The sequence below is a fragment of the Dermacentor variabilis genome, chromosome 1, assembly GCF_050947875.1.
Source record: "Dermacentor variabilis isolate Ectoservices chromosome 1, ASM5094787v1, whole genome shotgun sequence".
In the NCBI taxonomy this organism is placed as follows: domain Eukaryota; kingdom Metazoa; phylum Arthropoda; class Arachnida; order Ixodida; family Ixodidae; genus Dermacentor; species Dermacentor variabilis.
In genome coordinates, this window is record NC_134568.1 from 118,293,068 (window position 1) to 118,320,743 (window position 27,676).

Genomic DNA, 27,676 nt, shown 5'->3' on the forward strand with positions numbered 1-27,676 from the left:
TTGTCTCTTTCATCTAATAGTTTCAGGATAACCAGTTGGCATTTATTTGCTGAAGGCCTTCTAATTCTATGAATGTGTTCAAGTGGTACGTCAGATATATTTAACAGATCTTGAAATATTTTCTTGGAAACTGTTCGCTCGAGGGACTGCTGATACTCTTCTGTAGTTTGCTTCACGCCATATATGATTAAGTTATTCATCCTGCTTCTGTTTTCTAGGTTGTCTACTTTCAGCATTAGATTGTTCATAGTTTTTTGCAACACGTCAATTTTCAGGGTGTAATCAGTCATAGTCGCAGACAGGTCGTTCATTTTTTTCTCAATGGAAGACAGCTTGTTAGCAGTTTCACAAAGCTGGCGATTTGTGAAATTCGCACTTTGCTTTAGCTTTCATATTTCGTCTGTAATTGTCTTAAGCATTTCCTGTGATGTTGGTCCTGGGCTGGTTTCTATGTCGCTATAGGAAGACAGCAAATCAACAAAACAGCAGTAGGCAGTCACCAATCGTACAAGTAGTGATCGTGGGCATGGCAGAAGCAAGAGAGAAACGTTGTTGCTACGATACGTATATGCTGAACGCTGGTCTCTCACCTGGTGAAGAAACAAGAACGGATTCATGAGTTGCACGGACTCAAACTTGTGCCGTGCTCACTGGTCGGTGACCGCAAAGCAGTCGAGCTTTTATGCTCCCAAGGGGCTGACGTCGACGACACTAGTGGGCGATGCGCAGCCGTCCATGAGGGCCAGGTGCGCATGCCCCAGGGCTCGTTAGTGCGATTGTGTGATTTTGGGCTGTGCGGGAGAACAAGCTGTTCCGTCATATCAAGTGCGAATGTACCTTAGCATTCTTCAGTTGGTGTAGTGCTAGTGCTAGTCATACAAACAGAAGAAAATGGCCAGCAGTTGTATGGGGAGGGATTTTCCAAAGCCGTGGGAGGAAAAAAAAAGAAGCTTGAAGGTTGTTGTTATTCCTGAGTGGTTAATTGCCACAACTAGTAAAGCCGTAATATTGCTCTATCATTCTATTATTGTTTGTGAAAACTATGAGCATGAGTGTCAGCAACGTTTTTTTCAGGCAGGCATAATCGCATGCCATTTTAACTATTATTTCTAGACCTTCTCGGACAAAATATGTGGGCATTTTATTTTATTGAAAGCGAAAATTGGACTGACTGAGAACATGTTTCAAGTACAAGAATATATATAGCCGGCATATTTTTTGGGAGCACTAAAGTAATATTAGTGCCAGCCGCCATAAATGCCCATTGTTTCCAACGGTGCGCACCTTTGACAGCGCCTGGTGACAAAATGAAAAGGCAGCGACGTTTTTTTTAGGCAGGCATAATCGCATGCCATTTCAACTATTATTTCTAGACCTTCTCGGACAAAATATGTGTGCATTTGATTTTATTGAAAGCAAAAATTGGAGTGACTGAGAACATATTTCAAGTACAAGAATATGTATAGCCGGCATATTTTTCGGGAGCACTAAAGTAATTTTAGTGCCAGCCGCCATAAATGCCCATTGTTTCCACCGGTGCGCACCTTTGACAGTGCCTGGTGACAAAATTAAAAGGCAACAAATGACATTGCTAATCATACAATCTTGCAGCGAAGATAAACAATGAACATTTCATGTTTTCTGCAGAAACAGCACATCTATGCTTCACCAGCGCCGATGTATTACCGAGACTGGCGACAGACACACAGGTTTTTTGCGCTATGCGTCTTCTATTCCTGGCAAAATTATGTCTGCGAGAGTAAATTAACATGTAAAGTTCGTTTTATTAAAACCGATGTTCACGGCCACCAATAAGAGTTCTGACGCAAATCAACTTTAGCTGCAGTGCACGACTACCGACGGAACATGGCAAAACGGCTCAATTGTGCTTGCATCTCAGCTGGCAGCAGTGCAAATATTAGCATGTTTTCTTCTTTGTGTAAAATAATTGCAAGGAGAGGTTAAGGCAGCAACAATGGTAACAAAACATTGTGGCTTGGGAGCTTTGGCTGTTCTTTTTGAAGCACAGTCAGCTGCAGATTCGAAGCAAACTGGAAAAGGCCAAGTGATATTGGTGGCGATTGATCAGTGGCGGTGAGGCTGCCAGCAATGTCAGAGTGTAGCCATGACAACTCCTCTGTCGCTGAATGGCCATGTTGGTTTGCAGCAGTGAGATCTCACAGGCAGATCCTCTGTGTGAAAGAGGGATCTTGCCGTTTGCCAGCAAGACCACCGCCGGCCATGGGCCCATGAACCACAAACACCATGTGGCGATCTTGTGCTGCTAATGTGGACACACCTTTAATTCAGGCGCTGTGGACACCATAAGTGGCTCCAAAGAAATCAACGTCACTCTGCTTACAAAAGAACTGCCTCTATTTGCATCTAAAATAGGCAGAAATGGAACAAGTGATCGCTTGTTTGAATTTCGGTTGCGTTTATAGCTTATTCACTCGTGAATTGTATTTTGCTGAAACCCTGAACACCATTGTGAGGTGTTATTTTGTGAATCTAGAAAACAATTCCCTGTATGCAATTCTCGCCCTTCTTGAGTTATTTTGCATGAAGGAACTCTTACAGTGAGTTGATCCTCTTGAAACCACACAGCAACACTATCGGCAGTATATGCTTGCAGGTGTTTCGGTGGCTCCCAGTTTTCTACACAAGTACTTCTGGGGCATTTCTGACAAATAATTTCGTCCTCGTTGATTGTAGCCTATAAATCGTTTTCAGTGTCATACTGAGGGAAATGAAAAAGAACACAGAAAACTTGCCAAGGCTGCAGTTTTGTAAAACATAAAAACGTGCTTGTTGCAGCTACGCTTTTGTTTGAGAGATTAAATGTTAAAGCACGGAGGGTCATTTTTCATGAGTGCCCCCTGGGCAACGTTCCTTTCCCATAGCAATGTAGCAGCACATCTTCTTTTGTCATGATAGGGCAGCATCTTTCTAGGAACTTTTAGCTTAGTTGTCCCTCATAAAGAAAGTGCAATGGTTTCTGAGTCAGTAAGTAGCACATAGCATGGATGCCAGTGAAGTGCAGTGAGTCAGCAAATACAATATCTTAAAGGGGCAGTTTGTGGCCTCTGCAGAATACACTGTTGTAAGAGGTAACAATGTTCGATGATGGGAAGTAGTGAAAAGAAACCAGGTTACAAGCATAAATCAAATTCGGTAATATTGTCTATGTCGAACAGTCATAAAATTGCCTTGGAAATCCCATGCAAAAATATAACGATGTATCACGTGTATATCAAACTCCCGTTCATCTCCACATTCAATATATTGAACGCTGCGGCGCACTGCACCCGTGCAGGTGCGCTTCTCCTAACACAGTGTGACTTGCATCATCGGAAATATTTAGTGTTGATGAATTTGAAGGGGCACTGTTTTGGCAGACACTGTTAAACAGGAGATTAAGCCTCCTGGAAAAATTAGCAGGGTGCTCTTATTTTTGCTTGCTGCGCATGTGAAACCATGGCTCATGCACACTGTGACCATTCATTATCAGCAAGAGCAGATCGCCACTCTGTGTCAAGAATGTGCAAGGCCTCCAACATGTTCCACTAGAAAGCGTGGATGACACTCTTATCATTTCATTGAGTAAGGCCGGGCATGGGATGCTGAACTGGAGGTGTCTAGTTGTACCGCCAGCCATGAATGGCATTTTAGGGTTGCACGAGCTGCCAAAATTAATCCGACCCAACCCCCACTTGGACGGATCTTTACATATTACAGTTTCAATTTAAAAACCACTGCAGGCTACATATGCGCTTCATGGAAGGACCCCCTCCCCATTGCTTTATCAACACGTGATACTTGTCGCTTTGTGATTCGCGGGCCCGTGCTGAACTCGTTTCATTCGTGCTCGCATGATTACACATGAGTGGGAATGGATTCAAATGCTCTGCAAGCTGAAGGCCACTGTCAGAACTAACAGCACCTGAGTAGTGTTGGCAGTCACGAACGCTGCAGCCGGAGGGGAAGGGCCAAGAACAAAGGGGTCACGAGGCTTCAGAGAACTGATCAGCATGTGAACAGAGACGCACCAACTTTTTAAGGTGGTCAAGAAGGGGGACAGATCGGTTCAAACAAGAAGTCTGTTCCGAAGCCTGATGAAACAGTGTGCCTTGCTTGTTGCCCTTGTATGATGAGCAGCTGTTTAAATGGTGTATTGTTGGCATTGTAACGAACACACGGCCAACCACATTCATGCGTGATTCACTGTATGTGTGCTGATGGCAGCAGAACGTGTATCCATACAGGCTGGTCATACATCCACATACATCCATTTCTACCTTATCTTGAAAAAAAATGCACAAGCGCATCGACGCATGCGAGGTGCGCTGCTGTCTTGCATCAGAGCTACACAGGCTTTTAGGGTTAGGGTTGTGATCAATGTACAGTACTTTAAGCTTATGGAGCTAAAATTATTTTACATTTTTTACGTAAAAGCATTTGGTTTCGATCTGCTCATATTTTTTCACCTTGAAATTGTTTTGCCTAAATGAAGTGTTCTTTTTAAATGTTTTTATGAGAAAGTTTGTTTGCTGATTTCAGGAATGACTTCTTTGACCTGCCACCCCAAGCCGTGCGAGCCACCATGGAATACTTGAAACCTGCAACTCCTGTAAGCATGCCTCCTTGGTATTCATTACACAAGAGTCGCCACTGTCTAGCCGTTAATTTACAGTGGTTTTATGGCTGGCCTGTTTTGATGGTTCCATTGATTGGTCTAAATATTGTAAATATTATTTATTTATTTAGGAGTAATGACCATTAAATAATTGTGCACTGCAATAATGCTCACTACAGGCTGAAATAAAATGTTAATTTAGGAACAATACACGTGCATACATTCATGCCTACTGTAGTGCACCAAGATAGTTTCTCAAACTTCCTTTAGTATCCACTGAGGTAGTACGCACTAGTGTTTGTGTATCGTTTATCATTTTCGATAATTTGCTCTCTGAGTGGGAACTGATGTATAACTGAGAAGGAAGGTTGGAGCTCAATGAAAATGCCGTGATTGCATAACTGCAATCAAATGCACTTAAAACAGTCTCACTATGTCTGCTTACCAGGATCAGACTTCAGTTGCACTACAAATTTCAGTTCCACTGTGCTAAGCTCAAATACAATGAACTATTGATATAACAACCATCTTTAGCAGATTTATCATGCTTGGTATAAGTGGGCATAACTGTGTAATACAGAGGCAGACATTTCTGGTGTGATGAAGGTAATGAAGATGCCTTTTTGTGGAACTGCAATGATGAGACTGGTGAAGCCTTCCCATAGGTGAACTGTGCACTGGAGGACACCTGAGTGTGGATCTGTGCTAGCAGCCACAGCAGGCTTCGTTAATCTAATCTTCGAATAGCAGCTGTGTGCATGTTAGATGCCCTAATGCTTCCTCTTGATTGACTCCCACCCTGAGAGGTGTGCGTCTCACACAAGGTGTATAGCGACCGAAAAATCCAGGAAATGTCGGGGAAATTATAAACACTGAAAGAGTAGGAGAAAATTAGACCGCTAGAAACAGGAGTGTTTCACAAAGATTGGAAGACTACCTATGTTGTGCCTGTCTTCAAGAGTGGTTTGCAGTCATCTGCGTGTAATTATAGGCCCATCTCCTTATGTTCCATATCCTACAAAATATTTCAGCACATACTAGCAAAACATAGAAGCACTTGGAATCAAATAACTTTTTCTGACCAGCACAACAAGGTTTTCGAAAAGGCATTTCCTGTACTGCTCAATTAGTTGAGCTCTATCGTGATGTAGCAGAAACAGCTTAAAATAGGGTACAGACTGATGCAATGTTTTTTATTACTAAAAAGCGTTCAAATATTACCTCTCATGAGTCATTCCTAAATAAATTAGAGCACTAGAGATTGATGATAGCATCATAAATGTAATTGTCATGAGTTAGAAAACAATGCGTTATCAGCAGTAAAATAATATTTACTGAGAGGTAACTTATTTCTAATGTATTTGAATGATATTGCTTCAAATGTTTCCCCAACATCAGGTTGTTTGCAGATGACTGTGGTCTATAGAGCAATTCAAGACGCTAAAGATGCAGCGTTCCAGCAGCATCTTTATAATCAGCTTGTATAGTGGGGACTTGGAAACTGGCCTTAATACTCACAAGTGCTGTCCCATGGCTTTCTATAAATTGAAACATTTAATAAATAATAACTGCAAAATAGGTCAAAGCATGCTTAGAAAAGAATCTGAGGTTAAATAAACACTTCAAAGTAGTGCCTTTGGAGGTCCTGACTTTTAGCAAGCACATTGACATGATTGTGAATAAAACCAGCAAAGTACTAAACCTTGTCATTAAAACACTTAATGCCCCCCGGGACCTGAGGGAAGCAGCATACCGTTCTTTGATTAGACCCCACCTGGAATACGAAAATGCTGGTTTGGATCCTTACCAACAATGCAACATAGATAAGCTTGAAGGTATACAAAATTGTGGCACTAGATTTATTACGAAACAGTACTCCTGGAAAATAATCGTAACAGCAATAAAAGAACACCATTGGGATTGAGCCACTGTATGCGAAAAGGAAAAAGTTCAGGCTAAGCTTTTATGCTCTATTTATAACAACACAGCTGGAATAGATAAAAACACAGTTAAACCTCGACAAAACGAAATTCTCTATATTATGAAGCATTAAACTTTTGGCCTCTAGTTCATAGAACACCATGTATTTAGAACCTCAATGTAATGACGGGTGTTTATATATAATATCAACAGAACGAAATTTCACTGCTGCCACAGAGGAATACCGAGAAAATAAATAGAAATCTGGGGCAGGTTGCCGTACGTTGCCTTTTCTAGCAAAGAGTGGGCATGCCGAGATGGTGTGGCGTCATGGGCACTGTCTTTCCGTGCATTTACTACTGGAGGTTGTATTCCAGAGACGCATTGAAGGCAAGAGGCAGACAAAGCATTTGCTTCCCACTGCAAGCTACTCTATCAGCCGCAGGGACGGAGTGCATGCGAAAGCATGGCCGGCTTTACTATATCGAGGTTTAACTGTACCTAAAAACTCCCCATTATGTCTCCTATGGGTGGGACCACAGTTGTAAGATAATGCAGATTAAATGCCATACAAATTGCATGAAGTTTTCTTTCTTTCCATGAAGTTTCAGAATGGAATGCCTTGCCTGCAAATGTGGTGACAGCCGATCGGGCTCTATTTTCTAAAGTAGTCAACAATTTGTGAATGTTGCCCTTCCTGTACACTGCCATCATAGAACCTCGATATAACAAAATTGTACTTACAGCAAGTGAACTTTGATAAATTGCTAATATCATTGATTCGAGGTTTTGAAGTGTCGGCAGTAAAAACAGCTTCACAAATTCCAAGAGCACTCCTGGTGGATATTATTTTGTCAGTAAGCACTTATAAACAAATCTCAAGACGGTCAGGTTATGAGCGCCAGTGCGTGCAAGGCAGATCGTGCCATGAGCAATGCATCGACGTGCCTCACAGCATCTGACATTTGCGTGCATTGTGTTGAGCCTACCAGTCTACCATGTTCCAGTGCGTGCGGTTTGACGGCTTTTTTGCCACTAAAGCTTTTCATGCGGAAGGATGCTTGAAATAACTTGCCTCAGCCGACATTTGTTATAGTTTTTTGCTAGATTTACTAGCATAAAGGCTTCAAGTACATGCTTGAAATGGCCAAAATCTTCGTTAAAGTGAGACTGTGTCATGAAATTACTTCTTTAAATTGCAAAAGAAGTACAGTTTTCAATGTAACTAAGATATGAAAATTAATATAGTTCTTACATTGCGAATTTCATTAAATCAAGGTTTGTTATATAGAGGTTTGACTGTATACAAACTACTGTTGACTTTATTTCCTTCCTTGTGCTTTTTATTCTGTTGTACCCACTTCCCTGCTGTGGTGCTTTGGTGCTGCAAAGTGTTTTGAAGGAAGTAATAATTCAAAATGACCTACTAAACTATTTACAATTCCAATTCTCGTTGGTTGGTTGCCATGCAAAACCGTCTTTTGCAGCACCCTCACATCAGCTCTTCTACAATATAGCAATTCCATCGTCAACCTTGATATTGAAGGAAGGGAATTACGTACAGAATCGACCTCCGGCTTGATGTGGGGGCACACTTGGCCCCTGCACTTACTTGCTGCTCAGTGCGTTGCACATTTACAAGACATCGCAATCTTCTACTATGGTAAACTTTACAGGCAAGGCAATAGATATGGAAAGTGTCTTGTATACATTCCAAAATGACAAACAGATCATGTAGTGAAGCATTTTGTGTGTTGTGGTGAGGCCTCTTGATAGCTTCAGGGGTGAACCTGGCACATAGGGCAGGCCAGTGATGAACCTAAGGCTCTACTCAACCACAAAGCCATTTTCAAATTTTCTTGACGTCATGTAGTGTAGCCTAGTTGAAAATAACACCACATTGCTATTACAGACAGTTTTTATTAGTGTAACAAGTCCAGGGGTGTGTGCTCAGGGGTAGAAAAAGGGCAGCCTTGATGGGGGGTTCGGGTTTTATTGGAACGAGCGGACTGTTTACTAACTGCATGTTCAGTTTTTTTTTTTTTTGTCCTGAAGTGCCAACATGTTTTGTGTTTTGTGGGGGTACCAGGGCTCAACCGGGCTGCTGTATCAACCAGCATTTGTGCTGTCTGACACGCAATGCAACAGCATGCAGAGAGACTAGCCGATGATCAGGCTGGGCATAACACTGAGCTGAAGTGCAGTGTTGCCATGACTGGAGTGGTAATGCACTTTATTATACTGTAGAAAACCGCGTTTAGTAATGTGTCATTATTGGGCCCAATATGGCCGCTATGCGTAACAGAATCTGCTGTGATAAAGGAGCTTTTGCTGCGTAGCTGTCTTGCAGATGTTGCGAAGGACCCATTCTCTCGACAGAGTGCCTGTCTACAGCATAAATTTCTGTTGTAAGTGTGGAGTACTTAGTTAAAAAATGTGACATGAAAAACTATGCGCAGTATGTGTAGCGAAAGCTGTGTGTTGCATAGGCCAGATGGGAATATGAACTTGCTGCATGAGTAGGAGAGAAGTGCAGGGTTTGCCCATTTTGTGTAGCAAGAACCCTGGTGACATTCAACCACCGTCTTGCACGGGAAGACTAGTGGGGAGCAGTAAGCGAGAGACAGAATTGATTGTTGTACAGTCGAATCTCGATAATTCGAACACGAAGGGGCCTGAAAATTAGTTCGAATTAAAAGAAGTTCAAATTAAAGGAAGCTAATTGAATGGAGGACTTCACTGCAGTGGCACATGTGCAATGAGCTAACACATGAGTGGGAAGTTCCAGAAGATTTATTCACACATATTTACAGATTACAGTCAATGTCCGATTTTTCTGACTCCCCAGGGGCTGCGAAAGTGTCCCTAAAATGGCACATCCGAAATGAAAAAAAAAAAGGCACGTCTGAAATAGCTCTAAAGGCCTGCCAGTACACTTATTAGGCATATCGGTGCTCGTACTGTAATAGGGGATGGCGGGTGCATGCGTGTATTATTAAAGGAAACATACCATGTCCCGTGGCAATTGCCCCTTTTAACTTTTGGTATGCTTAACCGCGCAACACTGCGTTTTTGGGGCGAAGCTGATTTTTGGGAACTGACATACAGCGCGCCATGCTTTTCGCTCTCCGGAGCCATTGGCAAGGATTAGGAAGGTGGAGTCGGCGCCATTGTTAACAGTGGTGAATTGTTTCAACGAAAAACTTGGCACCGAATAGCAAGAAGCTTGGTAGCGAATGTCGAAGTAGTTGCCGCGGTGTGGCTATGGCTGCCAGTGGATTGCGTGCGGGAGTGCCGGCTCGAGGCGGCGAGATAATCCAAGCAGGATTGTGGTGGTGGTTTCGATTAATTCAGTTTCATACCTGCGGTCATGGCAACAAGCGGACAGTGAAGGTTTTTTGCGTCCGAAATTTCAGGCGTTCTTACACATTAACTCTATGGGTAGGGCTCTGTGTTTTCGGATAAATCCGAAAAAATTCGATGAACGCTTGCCAGTAAAATTTTTGACAATTCGGATTTATCCAATAAACTCCAATTTTAACGGCCAATATGACCATGTTCTGTTCTTTATCGAAAGCCTTTCTATAAAGTGCATGTTCTAAGTGGCCATGGATACATCGTCTGGTTTGGCCGATATAAACTTTACCTCACGTCAACAGTATCTTGTAGACTTCACCCATCGCACATTTAACACAGGGCTTGTCGCCCCGGCAACGCAAGACATCTTCATATACGGTTCCCTGGCGGCACTCGAGCGCCAGGGAACTGAATTGAGTGCAGAAAGCCTGCTGGTGGAAAGCATGGCATGCTCACGTGACACATTTCTGTAGTGCCTGAATTTTGGGCAAGCAAAATGTGAAGGAAACAAAAGCTTTCCAGTGACTACGTAAAGGAGTTCAGTGATTTTGAAGAGTCAACATCATTTGAAGGAGTCATTGTTCGCAAGTTTTGTCATGTGACAGTTAGCATTGCCAACAACAAGGGTGCCTTGAGAATTGCGGAGCGTCTACAATCCCAACGCCACATCCACCTGCAGAAGCCCCATCTTCCATCAGTGACAGCAACCTCACAGTATGCTTGTGGCTATTACAACAAGCTTTAAAGGGACACTAAAGGTTACCAGAAACTCAAGTTAAAGTGGTAGAGCAATGTTCTAGAACGTCTCAGGCGTCAATATAATCGCGAACAGAGCTTTAGTAACCGAGAAATTGAGGTAAATGCATGACACGATTTGAGACCCCCCAGCGACATTCCGGTACTAGCCCGATGACGAAAGGACTCCTCATAATTTGTTTTACTAATACTCAACGACTTGTATTAAAAATATCATTTCATTCGATTATAAGACGGAAAAAAATGCTACTTGTCTACGTCTATTCGATTCTAAGAAAAAATAACATTTTGACGTTACCCTTCAGTAATATGGGTGTTCGAAAGGTTTCGTTTTCGCTCGACTCTGCGCCGCGCACGCTTTGGAGTTTCAGTAGTTTCGTTATCGCGTCGTGCTGTGAGGGTTCTGCTGGCTCGCGAAACTTTCATTTGGAACAAGCAGCGAGAATGCCACGTCCATGTGATGTCGTGGGAAGCCCTCGTTGCTTTCCTGCTCCGGAGAGCCGGTGTCGAGGCCGCCATCGTAGTACGCAACGACGCCGGCAGTGCGAGCCCTCAGCAGCAGGTCGCGCTCGTCGGTGCTCAAATCGCTGAAGTTGAGCCCACCATCGCGAGCCAATCTGTCGGTGTCAGGGTCCATTGCGACGAGCGTCGAAGTTAGCGTCATAGAATGAAGTACCAGCTTATGGGCGTCTTGCGCTGGAGTTTGAGGTATAGTAGCGGCGCCTGGTGGCGGTGCGGGAAACGACATCTGGGTCGTGCCAGCTTGGGTCGTATTGAGCCCTGGCTGTGGCGAAGCACGTTTCTAGGCCGAGTTTTGCGTCGATTCGCACATTTTTATGCCCTGTTGCGAGTGTGAAAAGGCTCGTCGCTCCTCATAGACCACGCCGACCACGCTGCGAGCTCGCCGCAGCCTATAGTTTAACGAAAACGGACTCTCCGTGTGCCGTGGGACGTAATGTCGGACGTAATTCGTTTCTCCTTCCGCTAGCCACCATACTCCCGCTTTCGCTCTGCTGTCGGCTCTGTCTTGGCTCTGTTTCTGGCCGCGCGTTCGCGTTTTGCGCAGAAAAGCCGTAGCGCCGTCTGCGGACGCCGTTCTACTCACCGATGGCGCAACGTCACTATGAGACCATGATGTCAGTACTCCTCGATCGGAGGGCGGGCGATTTGAACTGCGCTAGAGGTACGCGGACGCTTCAGAACGCATTTTCTCTTAAAATAAGTCTCTCCTTGGCACGAAACAAGCGTTTCGAGGTTTCCGTGATGGTATTTCAACAGTCCACGTTGACTTAATAGTAACCTTTAGTGTCCCTTTAAGGTTGTAATATGCACAAACATAGGTGTTCTTTATTGAAGTATTTGTGCTTGTGTGTATACATGTTTGTGCATTCAAACCTTCCAGACAACTAAAATATGCTTCGTGCGTTCTGATGTTTTCGTGTTCAGATATCATTTCATCTAAGATTTTCGAGTATTGAGAGTAATGCAAAAGTGCAAACTCTGATAAACGCTGAATTTCCGCCAAAAAATAAAGTCCGAAACACACCCTCCAAATTTAAAGAAAAAGAAACTCCGAAAACATGGAGCCCTATCCATGGGGTACATGGTAGTGCCGTGAAGGCGTCCAAATTATCTGGCATGTCCGAAAAATAGGGGGTCCGGAAAATTGGTCGTTGACTGTACAGGACATCCATCACTAACAGAAGTAATCGGTGATTCGCGCTTGCACACACCTGCGCACAAATTGTTGCTATTATATAGTCGCTTTAGTATAGTATCAATATCTGTGGTTAACCATCCAGAAGCTAGGAAGTCCACTTGTGAACAAAGTTGATTTTGCTGGGTTTTCTAAAAATTTTGAGACTGTACAACTATATGGACATTTTTACAGTTCTCTCTTTTTTCTTGTTGGTCAGCTACTGTAAATATAGTACAGCCACAGGCAGTGATTATGCTAGTTAGCTTTCTTTATTCTCTGTTAGTCTTCTCTCTTTTATATATATCTTTACTCGGTAACATACAATAAAGCCAGAGGAAGCTTAGGAGAAGTCAATTATGTTTAACTGCTCAAGGGTGAAAATTCTTTTTTAGAAATTCGTCCTCCCAAAGTGAGTTTTTTTTTTTGGAAGTTTGGTTCAAGTTATATGAAATGTCCGATATACTGAAAGCTCTTCGATCAGCTAGTCAAATATGAAGATATTTTCTCTTGCCATTTGTTGATGAAAATCAGCATCCTGTAAATGTTCTCACATAATGTAAAAGACTAAGTTTAGTAGCTTCTCTCATATGTTCCAAAAAAGGCACAAATATTAGCTGTCCTCTGCATATGAGCATAAAATGAGTTACTTTGCAACATAAGCAAGAAGTGAGTACAAATTATTATTCTTGTTTGCACAAGGCAAGTTAAAGATCAGTTTGTGCATGCCCACATGCCCGGTACTTCAAAATCAACTTATTGCAACTGCACATTATCAAATAAAGTATTGAAATAAAGTCATATTGAGAAACAAATTGTTAGCTTGTATTGAACATTCAGACAATGATGCACAATTGGCCAAAATGTTTCCAGGACCCGGGCAAATGTGAATTTCTGCTCTGGGCATAGTGCTTCTAATTTAATGGATCACTCTGTACATTGCAAAGGCAACTGCACACTTCAACTTTGAATTTACCTGTTACGGTTACCATATTTGCATGATTCTAATGCACACCTTTTTTTAATAACATGTGCATTTAAATTTGCATGCACGTTGCATTCATAACTAATTCTACTCAAAATAAAAAATGAAACCGCTTCTTATTATTCAAATAATAAAAAGAAACGCTCCGTGCAAAGTAGCTAGCCACACTGCCATCGAACAGACATTGTTTTTTTATGCCTTGGTATGCGGTCTCCATGTTCCAGTTTGCTGAACGTGGGACATTTCTAATGCATCAGATGAAACTGAAGATGACTATCTGTAGTCAGTAGACAGCAAAAAGGAAATGTTGGACTGATAGCGACTAGCCACTAAGATTCATCTGTGTGCGTGTGTATGTTCCATAAAGTTGTTTCAACACAGTGCATGTCAACTTGGGTTTCGCTACTTGATGTGCGCCGTAGAATAGGCACCAAGTTATTTTTTTGCATATTTGGCCAGTAATATAGCCGCACGTTACAATTGGGGCTCATTGGAAGTGTGCGAACATGGTATATGCCAAGGTGTCTTGGAAATTCAGCTTCTCGAATCCCATGTCTCATGAACTTTTGTGGCTGACTGTACATATCACTTCGACATCATCTATAAAAAAAAATTCTGAAATGTCCAGGATCTCATTCCAAGACTCCTTAAGGATAAATAAAAAGGGTAATCTTGTAATTTTGAACCAAGAACAAATGAAATGCTTAATGTGAATGTCTGCAAGCATGAGTGCCCGAAGTTACTGGATGTAGAAGCTTTATTTGGTGCGTAGTCAATGAAAATACTTCTGTGTTTGGAAAGTCCATGCAGGAAGTTGTGCGCAGTGCCATAAGTGTGCTTTAATTTTTTATTCCAAATCCCAAAGTGTTCATAGTAAGGCTAGACTGTACCTTTCAAGGCGTTTGGTGTTGTCTATGCAGTGGTGGGAATGCTGCTACAATTGCTCCAATCTGTTACATTTCGTTAAAGCAGCTACATCCATGCTAAAAATAAGAGAAACTGCTCCAAGGCTACTCCAAGACGAGCCTTGCCGCGCAATCTCTGAGGCCACTTTGAAAAAGAGTTATGGGCAACACCAGGTGGCAGTCGCCATCACCCTATGCGAAGAGTGCTGTCGAGTCTCCTGCTATTTATAAAACTAGATGAAACTAAAGGGTTACTGGATTAATCTAACCCCGTTCTGGCGCATGTTCATGGTCCACCATTAGAAAACTAGCGTGTTTTTGCACATATCCGCACCAAACATTCAGAAAATTTGACTGTAAAGCCGGGGTGTGGATTATATGTGAATTTCGCCTTTAGGTTGGGCCTCATGACAGCACGGTGTATGCTGCCAGTAAGCCACACATCAAGGCAGAGTTCTCCAGCATTCAAAGTTTTGTTTGCTCCTAGGGAACCCACCCTCTCCCCACCCTTGCGTGTTGAAGCTCTCTTCTCCCCTCTTTCGTAGTCACCCATTCTCCTTCTCTTTAGGGGTCACCACTTTCCGTTTAATAGTTAGCGAAGTGCACATGGGGATAGCGATATTGCACGAGGCTCTGGCTAACTAGAATTCAGATGATGATGAGTAGCGCTCAACAGCCGTCCTTTACAGCATTGCAGAAGCTGAAGATTATCAGCATCGCTGAAGAGGAAGGAGAGGGGTGGGAGTCGAAGAGAGCCACTAGCCGATGATACAATATGGATGGGTTGTTCGTCTGTGGTGGGAGAGGCGTCGGCGGCTGTGTCATCGCACTCAGCAAACTGAAAACAGGGTCCTTCAACACTTAAAAGTATAAAAGCACACTGCTGAAACCTACCCCCTTGGATGTTATTAGCTTCTGCTGTGTTGCATTTTTCTGTGTGTGCTCGTAATGCCGTATATTTGTAGCTTGGCCATATTACTGGCTAAATCCGACTTGAGGCCTAATGTAAAATTACTTGAAGAGCCGTCCTGCATACTATGTGACTGCATTGCTGCAAGTTCTTTGTGCCTTTTTGTGGCTAACTTTACCACTTGGTTGATGGGTAGTATTTTTTGTTCTTAATGTGCAGGTTAACTCAATGAGACTGTGTGATAGGTGTAATTCATTCGTAAGTGGCACGTAAATTGATTATATTCCGGGAAAATATTTGCGGTGATGTGAGCTGGTACTCCGGAACCATTGTTGATGCGTATTAGTAGTGTCTGGCTGATAACCATTCACAATCATCATTGTTGACTGCTATGAAATGTGCTCCAAAATGCTCTTGGCCATTCCCACTACTGTCTATGTTACCAATATTCATAATATAATGAGTGCATGTATGTTTCTTGACCACACATCATTTTGTGACCAGCCATCATTGCTTAGTTGCTTTGGCATTATACTGCTAAGCATGAGGTCGCGAGATAAAATCCTGGCCGTGGTGGCCGCAATTCGATGGCGTGAAATGTAAAAACACTTGCGTACTGTGCATTGGGTACACATTGAAGAACCCCAGGTGGTCGAAATTAATCCGGTGTCCCCCACTATGGCGTGCCTCATAATGAGATAGAGGTTGTGGCACGTAAAACCTAGAATTACTTCGTTCATTTTATGATTCTTTCTTTCTTTTTCTGCATTCAGTATCTTAGCTACACTCTTAGGCAAAGTTGCACCCTTTGGGGTGTGTCTCTGCCACATGAACAATAATCGTCATCTGCCTTGCTTGCGTTTCTTTTCTTGAAAACGCGGCGCCTGTTACTTTCCTGTCGGTAATGCTATGTGTTGTAGCTTCGACGGGGCGGCCGGACGAAAGGGTTACGGCATGAGGCCTAAACGGCCGGGGCGCGCAGCGCTGCAAGAAAAGAGCCGGACTGCTCCAGTCGGGGACCAGACAAAGAATGAATGTTTATTTCTGAGGAGGCAATTTACAGGAGGCACTTACAGCGTTTGGCGCTGAGTGGCGCCCCGATGTAAAGACCCAAAACCGAAACCAGAAGTTACGGATACCACATCACCTCTCCCTTGAAAGGAAACATGATCTACTCGCTCTCCTCGCAACAAAAGTAAGTCACGAGTCAAAGAACACATGTTAGTACTGTAACACACATGATTAGTGATACATCTTTACACAATAGAAAATGATATCTCTGGCTTCCCTATTTAAAATAAACGCACATGAACACTGAATATGAGTTATTGCACTCCAGATCTGCAGTTCCAGTACCCGTCTTGGGAGGACGATGAGATGCAGTCTTGCACACACAGATAACACATACAAAATTCACAAAGTACATAAGTATACAGTAACAACCATCTGTGTGCCCCCTGTGACAGCACTGATGGGTGGCTCATTCGCCCTGAGCCTGACTCGAGACAGTCTCTGTGGCTGTCGGGTTTTGGCGTTGTGCGTAAAAGCACGTTACACTCCATAGTGCACCCCCTTAAGAATGCTAACGACTTTCAATGTTAAAACTTTTTTTTTCTTTTTCGGCATGACAGACAAATTAGTATGGCGGCGACTACCGTAGTGGAAATGCATACATGTTTATGCTGCAAGAAACGTAACATACAAGAAATGTATGGTATCCCTTCTGCGGGGATGCTAAGAAATGAAGAAAAGTGTTCCTACAACTAGGATCCACTGATAAATCTGCAGTATAGCAGTAAGTACAGCGTGCGTATAGCACCGTTTATGCTGCCAGAAATACCCCCATTTGAAGGATACTGCTTAAGTCTTATTCAGCTAACAAACATGTAAGGAAATACTTTTGGCGTTAAGAGCCGAATTCGCATGGGAGGGTTGAAACCTCTGTAGACGGTAACCTAAGGCAACAAGCTACTTGGAAACATAATCCTTAAATCGTTCCGGAGGTTGTCTATGGCGTGTTGACCTACGGAGGACTGGTTCAAGTTGTAGAGGAGGAACAGCAGAAGTGTTACTCGTACTGGGGCTAGAAGGTGTGTCAGTGACCTGAGTGCCTTCAGGGGCAGTGTCTTGGGTAGGAGTGTAGCACGGACGTTCAGGAGACTGTTCTGCATGGGGTGAACCCGGAGGTGGTGGTGGTTGTGAGACAGGTGGTTGCAAAGAAGGGGTTGCAGCAGGAAAATGAGTACCAGTAGGAATAAAGACAGTAGCACCAGCGAGTCGATGCAACAGTTCGTCAGCCCTCGGTAGTGGAAAGGCGTCAATGATGATAGCCTTGTTGCGGTCTCGAAGATCGATACAAAGTCGAATGGAATTGTCCTTGGGGTCTCGAAGATCGATACAAAGTCGAATGGAATTGTCCTTCTTTCGAATGACGACGAGCGGAGAAATCCACTCGGACGCAGTGACTCGTTCGATGACATCAGCTGATTCCAGGCGTTGCAGCTCGGCGGAGACTTGCTCCCAGAGAACCAGAGGTAGAGGACGCAGTTTCGCTGAGACTGGTTGCGTTGAAGGTCAGAAACGAACGTCGTGGACGAAGCCCTTTACAAGTCCCAATTGTCCCGAGAACAGATGGGCGAACTCTGTTGGAGTGTTGTGCGGAAGAGACGGAGGCTGAACGCTTGGGTCAGCTGGAAGTCCTGATACTTGACATGTGAGCGAAGACCCTTGAATGTCAATGCCCAAAGCTTGAATGGAATCTAAGCCCAGAAGAGAAGTGCCTTGGTTCGTGACGTGAAATGTCACTACTGCAGCGTTGTTGCGATACTTGACAAGCACGGAGAAACGTCCTGAATGCAGAATTTCTTGCTGCGAATAATTCTTGAGTCGAAGACTCGAAGGAGGTAATGGAAAAACCTTGAAATTTTCTTCGTATAGGGAGCTGTTCATCAGCGACACTGTAGCTCCTGTGTCCACGAGCAACTTGAGTGTAGTATTCGCAATGAAGACTTCGGCGCGAATTGTTGCCGGACGGAAATTCGGTGCTTGAATTGTAAGCACAAACGGGACTGTAGAGGCTGATTCTGTATCAGCGGTAACGGAAACAAGCTGCGTTCGAGCAGGAGGCTGTCGCTGCGTTCGGTTCCTCGAACGGCAAACCGAAGCGTAATGTCCCACTTTTCCGCACGCACGGCAGGTAACGTGCTTTGCCGGACAGGCTGGATCGGATGCGATGTGGCGAGGTGAACCACATCGGTAACAATGGGGTGCGAGTTCTCCAGTGGCTTCGCAGAGTTCGGGTCGGACGTCACGTTGGCCGACCGCTCGATGCGACTGCCCGCCACGCCGTTGATCGCCATCTTGAAGGCGCCGGGTCGAGGGAGAAGGGGGGCGGTGACCGCCATCTTGCGCGCCCGGGCGAGGAAGGAGATGGCTGGCGACGCCATCTTGGCGTTGCGTCGAGACGCGCTGAATAGACGAGTTGCTGAAGACTTCAAGTTCCTTGTCAACTTGCTCCACGCTTCGTCTGATTTCCTCGGTTTTCTTGAGCGTGAGGGACGATCCTTCGTACAGTAGCCGTTCTCAAACTCTTTTTGATGCAACGCCTTGGAGAATTTGGTCGCGAAGAGACTCGTCGTGCCAAGCGCCGAACGCACAAGCAGGCGCTAGCCTTTGTAGCGCGGTGACGAAGTCCTGGAAGGTTTCCCCAGGTAGTTGCTTCCTGTCCCGGAAGATAATGCGGTGCATCAGGGGATTGGAGCTTTCTTCGTAGTGCTGGTCGAAGATGCGAAGAATGTCTTCGAACGTAGCGGCCTTCTGGTCCGTTTGCGACGCAAGATCATAGTAGAGACGTTGCCCCTCAAAGCCTAAATTACTCAGTGAAATGGCGTTCTTCCTCTCTTCTTGTAATGCTTCGCATCCGGTCGCCTGAAGAAATGTGCAAAACGAACGTTTCCATGGGAGCCATGGTACCGAAGGAGTACCGGGTAATGCAAGGAAAGGTGGCATGGGGGGTGCGAACGCCATGCTGGGCACGGAGAACAAAGGCGGGGGAGTTGCGGTGGACGACGTCGAAGTGGACGTAGCGTCTTGCATGCCGGAAGGAGGGGAGCAGCAGAAATAGAAAGGCAAGGGGCCGTAAAAGTGAAGTGAGCGGTTTACCTCGTCGCCAGTTTGTTGTAGCTTCGACGGGGTGGCCGGACGAAAGGGTTACGGCATGAGGCCTAAACGGCCGGGGCGCGCAGCACCGCAAGAAAAGAGCCGGACTGCTCCAGTCGGGGACCAGACAAAGAATTAATGTTTATTTCTGAGGAGGCAATTTACAGGAGGCACTTACAGCGTTTGGCGCTGAGTGGCGCCCTGATGTAAAGACCCAAAACCGAAACCAGAAGTTACGGATACCACACTATGTCATGCTGATAATGCGCATGCCATTCATTACTGGAAAGTACCGGGCTCGCCGCGTTAAAGAAAGGAAATGCGGACACGACAGATGACGATTATTGTTGTGTGGCAAAAGGGTGTAAGTTTGCTTAAGAGTGCACATTACTTTTGTAAACTTAGTTGCGTCATTTTCCTTGGCAACTACATTTTATTTATTACTATAAATGTTTTCCTCTCTCTCCTTTCTTTTCAATTTCAGGAAGGCTGGACTCTTGACGCAAAAGCTGCATTTATCCAGCTCGTCAGTGATGACAAAACCGTGGTGTGCAATGTGTTGAAGGTTAGATATACCTGAAATGTTTATTGTGAGTTTTTATGCTTGTGTACGATAGTGTGTGCACTTTGAACACTCCTGACTGTTTTATGTTCGGTTAGGTTAGGCATAGACACTACTACTTTTTTAATTTGTTGGGAGCAAACAACAGGTCACTTTTGCTTTGTTGAACATTCTGAATAACAATCAATTGCCTACATATTAAAGGGACACTAAAGGGAAATTTTATGTCAAGCTAAAGTGATAAATTAGTTCTTTAGAATGTCTAAGGCACCAATATTATCGCAATCAAAGCTTTAGTAATCTAAAAATTGAGGTAAATGCAGGACACGATTAGAGACTTCCCTGGGACATTTAATTAATAGCCTGATGATGAAGGCACTCCTCATTTCTGTCACTAGTACTCCACCACTTGTTATAAAAACACAACTATATTACATTATAAGAGGAAAGACAATGCTACTTCTCCAGTTCTATTTGATTAAAAAAAAAAAACTCATTGATGTTGCCCTTGGCAACAACGAGGGCAGTCAAGAGGTTTCATTTTCTCCTCTCTGTGCCGCCCGCTCTTTCACGTTTAAGTAGTTTCGTTCTCGCATTGTGCTGCAATGATTTTGCTGGCTCTCAAAACTCGCATATAGTGCAAGTAGCAGAGAATGCCACGGCCATGTAATGTCATGGAATTAAGCAGTCCACGCCACGCTGAATCCAACGCTCTGTCTTGGCTTGGTTTCTCCATGGCCGTGCGTTTGCCTTTTGTGCAGCAAACCGTAGCACCGTCTGTCGGCTGCTGTTTTACTCACAGATGGCAATAAAGGGTGGCGATGGCGTAAACATTGTTGCCACTCCCTGTTCAGGGGCGGGCAATTTGAATTGCGCTAAAGGTATGCATGCCCTTCTAATGTGATTTTCTCATAAACGACGTCTTTTCTTGACACCAAATAAGTGTTGCGAGGTCTTTGGTATAGTATTTTAGCAGTCCATGTCAGCTTAGTATTTGCCTTTAGTGTCCCTTTAACCCTTTAAATGTCCTTTCTTCTTTTTTTAGATGTGCATCGCCACAGTCACATTTTTTAAAATAGATTTGTTTTCAGAGCAACTTCTTTCAAGAAAAAATTTTAGGCAACATGAATGAAAGCAACAAAAGCGACTAGAATTAATATTTTTAGATGTAATAAAATTCTCACTTCTATTTATATTTTGAGTAAGTGTGACACAACTAGGGCCCATACTTTGTAACGTTGCATTTAATTTTTAATTCTCATCATGTCATGCTGAGGAGCCGGCCCAGCAAAGACCATAGTGCTGCAGCATTCAAGCCTTCAAGAAGCATTCAGGAATGAAATAGAGAATATGGCCCTAGGGTTGTGTGGCCAATAGTAAAAGTAAGGCATACCATGTGAGCAACTGCATGCAAACGCGGAGGTCTGCACCTATAAGAAAAGCAAAGCGAATGAGAAACTTGCAGCAATTGTTTGATTGCTAGACGAGATTCTATCAGTCCTCGTGCATCTTGCAAAAAATAGGTGCATGTGCAGGATTATTGTAGTGAGAATTTCATGCAAATGCTTTCTGAGATAAACAATGTGATAGTCAGTTTTCAGTATGCCTCTAACTCGAAATTGCATGATAGTGCCAAATATAAAGTGTGTAAGCATGGGCGTGGACATGCGGCATTAGCCCTTTCAGGCAGCAATTCATTCTCTTGATTGAAAGCTTACTTTCGCTGCATTTCTTGCATCTTCAAAATTATAGAAAGGGTGCACTTGTAGAGTAGGTTAATATTTTTGCAATCTTCGGTGAGCTTTCCAAGCTTACAGAGTGTGTACGCCATGTGAAAGCTCGCTACAGTCGAACCACTTATAACAATATTCAAGGGCCATAAAAATCCCAGTGTTATAATCGGTTTGCATGAAAAAGGCAGAGGGGACGAACACTCGGACATTTGAATTAGTCAAAGAAGTACAGTCGAACCCACTTATAACACTCTTAGTTATAACAATACTAGGGTATAACAATGAGTGGCCGCTGCACTATGAACTTTTGTGTGTGTTCTATGGTAACATAGACCACTTACTACAATGTTTCCGTGCCACATTAATGGCTAAGGCAAATCTGGCTAGTGGGTGTCTGCACTGAAAAGAAAAGGAACACGAAATCCAGGAAAAGAAGAAAAAGAAAAATGCCAGCTGCTTTGCCACACCTTCCTTTGTGCCTGCCTCGCACCCTGCATAGCACGCCTTCCTCACCTGTCCCCCTTTCACCCCTCCTCTGTCGGCAGGAGGGTGGAAGAGAGATGGGAGAGCGGCGTGCGAGTCCTGTGAGGCCTGTGATACAATGAAGGTGTGCCATGCGAAGTGTGCGGCACAAAGGTGGGTTTGGCAAAGTGGCTCATTTTTTTTTCCTGTTTTTGGAAGCAATGCGATGAAGTGTTGTGCAGTATGCCTTTGTGCCGCCTTTGGGACTCAAAGGTGTCAATGGGTCAATTAGCCGCCGAGGTGCTGGTGTGATGAAGACGGGTGTGACAAAGCAGCTCGCATTTTTGTCTCTTTCTTGCTTTTTTTCTAACAAGGTATTTTTTTTTTTGGCTGTAACCGGTAATGCTGCACGGGTGCAATGTAGTAAGCTGTTTAATTTACCCTAGAACACATGCAAAAATTCAAGGTGTATTGGCTGCTCATTGTTATATCTGATGTAGTGTTAAATCTGGTATTGTTATAAGCGGGTTCGACTGCACTGGAATGCCAGATATGAGAACAACTACTTCATGTCTAGCTGACTTAAAAAGCACCTGTCCAGGCACTTGAAAAATTATGCCTGGTGCGAGACATTGTGAAAAACAATGAAAGGAGGTAACCCGCTGCATACAACAGCATACTGACACCAAGCAAAAACACCCAACCTGGTCTTTGTCATTCGTGGCTCGCGTCTTTCGTGTCCTGCTCCGCATTTGCTCTTTCATCTTTTACTGGGCTTGTTTGCTAGGTTACACTGCTGACACCGCTGCTGCTTCCTGCAGGAATGAGCACCTAAGAGCTGCACTCTAAAAGTTAATCTGTGGAGTGTCATAGCACACTCCACATTAGTCCACTAACATTGGCCGTGAAATTGAGCTCTTGACAGCTAACAGGTATGACCATTTGATAACAAAATGTCATGTTCAAGTGTATCTGCATACTAACAGTAGCCATTTTAACACTTCATGTAATCATGAGGTTACTTATAGGCCATAAGCCAAGGTAAATCCACCTGTAGATTCCTTGCTTTGCTGCACATTGTATGGAAAAACTTGGCTAATAGCAAGTTGATCACATTGCATTGATAGGAAGCCTTGTGTAAAGTGACAGTGATAGTAATATTGCAGATTTTGCTGCACTCCTGTCAAAATGGTAGTTCTTTCTACACATTTGTACTCAGCGTGTAGAGATGCCATTTCTACAAAATGGCTGGTGTGATTTACGCTGTGTTATCTGCACATGCTTCCTGGTTTGTTCAAATCTTGGTTCTGTTGAGTGTTATCACTTCCCCGTATTGTGCTTCCTGTTCTCTCATTACTTCAGGTTGTTTAAAAAGCATTGAAATTATGTTTCGAATTTCAAATTGTGGCTAGGCTATTTTCACAACCAGAGCAATGGGATATTCAATTTGGTATATTAAATTCATTGTGCAAAAGTTTAACCCAACAGACATAATTATGGCCCTCATTTACATTTCCTGAATAAACACTTGAGAGAAATGCTTCACATATTGCACATATGCTACTCTCACTTACCATCATCCAGTTAATCTACCGCACAGCATTCCTACAAGAGGCTGTCAGAATAGTGCCAACTTTTTTTTTTCAAGATCTTCATTTATACTGACCGTAGCTAGTGAGCTAGGTTGACATACAGTGCAGGAAAAATTGAGCTTATGTTGCCTTGTAGGCAGGTTGCACAAAAATAGACAAGAAAATGTGTGCTATATAAGGTAGTGCCAATTTATCTAGACCATTGAAGATGCATTTCTTGATGATTAAGCCGATAGTAAATTTACATTTTGGTAAAATGCAGCGTCGGGGGCCTCTGCACTCTGTCAGTCTCTGCATTACAAGCCGTCATCCTGAAGCTTACGTTTCTGATCTGCTGGTCGAAAAAGGTCTTGCTCTGCCAACCTTGCGTTACAAGGTAAGTGCACCTACTGTAACAAAGCGAGGCATAATTGTTAGAAAACCATCAGTGTACACGAAGGCACAGTTCCTTCATCACAGATGCTAAATTTTCTTGTATTTATGTACTAATCTATTGGCCTGTGGCTTTGAAGATTGCAACATTTTGGATTGCTAAAATTTGCACTCAACTTGTTATATTCAGCTGCAGATAGACTCTTGGTCTTCCTGTGAGTTGAGTGAGCAACCAGTAGCGCTAGTCCAAGCAGCTCACCTGTGATATTTAGTCAGCAGACATAGTGGCAGTGGCATACTTGGAGGTTCAGAATCATAGCTGTAGCAGGCCTTCTGGATGCAAGTTGTTCATTAAAGGGGTACTGACACAAAAATTCTGACTTGAAGTAGCTGACCGTTTGCATTGCTGAGAGCTCATGGGTATGATCTGTAAAGTGTCAATACCAAATGCTGCTTCGAATGCACCTTAATTTAATTTTGAAGTTTGTGGGAGAGGCGAATCAGAAATGTGGCACCTATCGATATAGTTGTCAGTATAGGCCCTCGTCATGAACAATCTTACGTCAAGTTTTGGCGATTGATTTCGCTGACATGCAACATCATTGACTTGTCTCGGCATTTGGAAGACGTTTCAGCACTGTTGTTTCAGCATTAGATGGATGAAAACAACTTTATTTTAAATCCAGCAAAGTTTAACGACCCGGGCTCAGGTCTCCCATGAGGGGACTTCGAGGCATTGCCTCATCGCTGCCTCTCGGGCCTGATCGACAGCCCACTCTTGCGTCTTAAGGTTGGAGCTGCGCAGCGCGGCGGCCCACTTCGACACAAGAGCCTCCGGAGCTACTGCCATTGTAGCTGGTTGTCTTCACTGACCGCACATGAAGTATACGCACAAACTAATGAAGTGTGCAGACTGCAGTGAACTGATAATATATTGCTCTCCAATGCCATATTTTTGCACAAATTGTGCAGAACAATCCCATATATGTGAAAAGTGCAAACTGTCATTCAACAGGAAACAGGTAATGTCAAAAAGTCTGCGTTTTGGCGCTTCCTTGAAGATTTTTGTTCGTATTCAGTTTGAGTTCTGTTCTCTCTGTTGGCATTTCTGTTTTGCAACTGAACCAGTGCACCATTTACAGCTAATTTTGCTCTAGTTATAAAGAAGCCTGTATTATTGTACATTGATATTAAAGAAGGAAGGTAGTTTGCACTGCACTGCGCTGCTTCTGTGCACACACATCCGCTTTTTCTTTTTTTCTATCTCACTTCTCTGTGAAATACCAAAAACAGTTAAGTTCAGTTGAACAAGCCTTGTCACTGTGAATGACAATGCATTATCAGAATTGCCATGTTGCTTCACATGCAGTTATTTTTATCACAATAAAAAAAATCGTAGCATTTTAACGCAAATTTGCCTTTGCTTTACCATTTCATCAAATGTATGTCAGTAATGCAGAAAAGTTCAAGTTATTTTAAGGATAAAAATGGTTTTCTTTAGCTAAGCAAAAAATTACCACAGCCATCAAGCAAGAACTATAACAACCACCGGAAGCTGAGTGTTAGAATGACCTGCATTTTTCGACTGCTTTGTAACATGATCCTCATGAAATAGCCCAATTTTATTTTTCTCTTGTAGCAGAGAACCAATGTGCCAAAAGTGCCACAATCCACTTGCGAGGTAAATTGGTTACCTTTATAAAACGCCTCAGGCACAGCTAAGGCTGGTCATGTAACTACTAAGTGACAGTCATGAAATTATGTGCTTAACCCTTTGTTGCATGAAGAAAAATTACACATGCAGACTTTGGTTGCTTTCAATTTTCTTCCAAAAAAGCCAAGTAACATTTTTTTCGTGCCTTCCAATGTTTATTTTGCAAGATACAGAATGTCCACTGCAGTGGAAAACGTGCGCATCAGCTCCAGTGAGAGTGTAGGTGCCGATAGTTTTCTTTTGCTCCAGCAGGCGAAGTTCCTGTCGCCACATTAAAGGGGCCCTGAACAACTTTTTATCAAAGTGGAGAAAGGCGTTTGAAGTGAAAATAAGCTATTTCGTAAATACTTTGCTGCAAAAAGTACTTCAGTGCATTCTGCAGAGGTGAAGTTATTGGCAGTCACATAGCCTCCGCTGTGCTCCCGTTCCTTCTTCAATGCCTTGCACTGCAAAAGCTACGGCGGAGTGGGGCATGCCCACAACGCTCCGCCTTGTAAGTCTCACCGTGGCGCTCAGTATAAATTTCATTTTGGATGTTAACATAGGCTCCACAACTTCCGATTTAGGTGCATACGACACGCTAAATTTAAGCCAAAAGCAGTTGTCCTCAGTGAGCCACAGTGCGTTTGGTTAGTGAACCCGTGGTGACATACTGCGGCGTCCATGGTATGTACACTGCGTAGCAGACTAGCCGAATAGCAGCCGCATGTGGGAATTCGCTTTATTACAAAATAAAGCATCCAGAAGAGAGTGAGGAGCAGACTTCTGTTTGAAAAGAGAGCATTTGAGAGAAAGGTGACTTTGCGCTCTGCTTGTGAGCTCCACGCGCCGCGTACGACAGCAAAACTTGGCTGAGGTATTCACAGCGGCATATGCTACCTGCGGACTGTTATTTCACCAAGCCTGAGGCATGGTTCAGGGCCCCTTTAAGAAACGTTAGCTTGAATACAAAAGTATGGATGCAGTGAAAGTTACTTTGCATTATGGAATACGAAAAGACACAGTCACTTTTGTCGGTAATATGCAAGTATACCTTGCTGTCGCGTAGCAAGGAACTGATTTTTGGGTGAGGGGGGGGGGGGGGGGGCATGCACTTGGCCGGGGAAGTGTTGGCTGGGCAAGCAAGTGTTGTTATGCGTCGCTTTATGCCATGTACCCTGATACAGACATTCTAGGGATGGAAGGAAGAGGGGCGTGCATCCCCAGTGCCCCCCTTTCACCCCCCTTGGCTATGCCCCTGATGTTTTGCATTTTGTGCAATTATATATGTCACTTTGCACTTGTCAACCGAAATTTTACATATTTGTGCGGTATGTTATCTCTGATGGGACAAATAATGTGGTCGTAGTGCAGGTGGTGGCAGCTAAACTTGCTTTGACGGGTGGTCTTCATTCTGCTGCGGCATGAGCTGCAATGCAATACAATGAACAAAGTGTTATTAAAGGCAAAATATAAAAACCAATCGAATTGTAAGTGAGAAAAGCTAGGACTACACTGCATAGAAAAAGCTCCCACGCACGTGTTGTAACTGTCAAGCATGGTGTCCACTGCAGTGGAGATTTTAAAAAATTGCTGGCTTTCCTGTAATCGAGAGTAGATGCAGGCATGAAATGGCAACTGGCAAAGCAGATTGGTTAAAGATGATACTAGACACAATCTTAAAGTGGGTGTAATGCCTGTTTGCAATGGCACACCGGACTGCACCACACTACACAGCGCCCACCACCATGCTGTGCACTGGTCCATATGGATGTTGCCCAGCTAGAAGAAAACCGGCTGGCCAGGGAGATGGAATGCATGCACTGGCCATCTAGAAGAACAGTGAATTGAATTCTGGGGTTTCATGTGCCAAAAACACAATCTGATTATGAGGCACGCCATAGGGGGGAACTCCGAATTAATAGACAGTTTTAGTATA

The 27,676-nt window shown here is 43.7% G+C and overlaps 1 protein-coding gene across 4 annotated transcripts in view; it reads left to right on the top strand.

Annotated features, from left to right (window-relative positions):
* The window catches only part of LOC142583459 (uncharacterized), a 197,806-nt gene that overhangs the window by 124,389 nt on the left and 45,741 nt on the right, over positions 1-27,676 (top strand). For all 4 annotated transcript variants that reach the window (XM_075693941.1, XM_075693949.1, XM_075693955.1 and 1 more), the window contains 3 exons: positions 4,561-4,630; positions 19,808-19,888; positions 23,935-24,048. In XM_075693941.1, the coding sequence (XP_075550056.1) occupies positions 4,561-4,630; positions 19,808-19,888; positions 23,935-24,048 (265 nt within the window). The remainder of the gene's footprint in view (positions 1-4,560; positions 4,631-19,807; positions 19,889-23,934; positions 24,049-27,676) is intronic.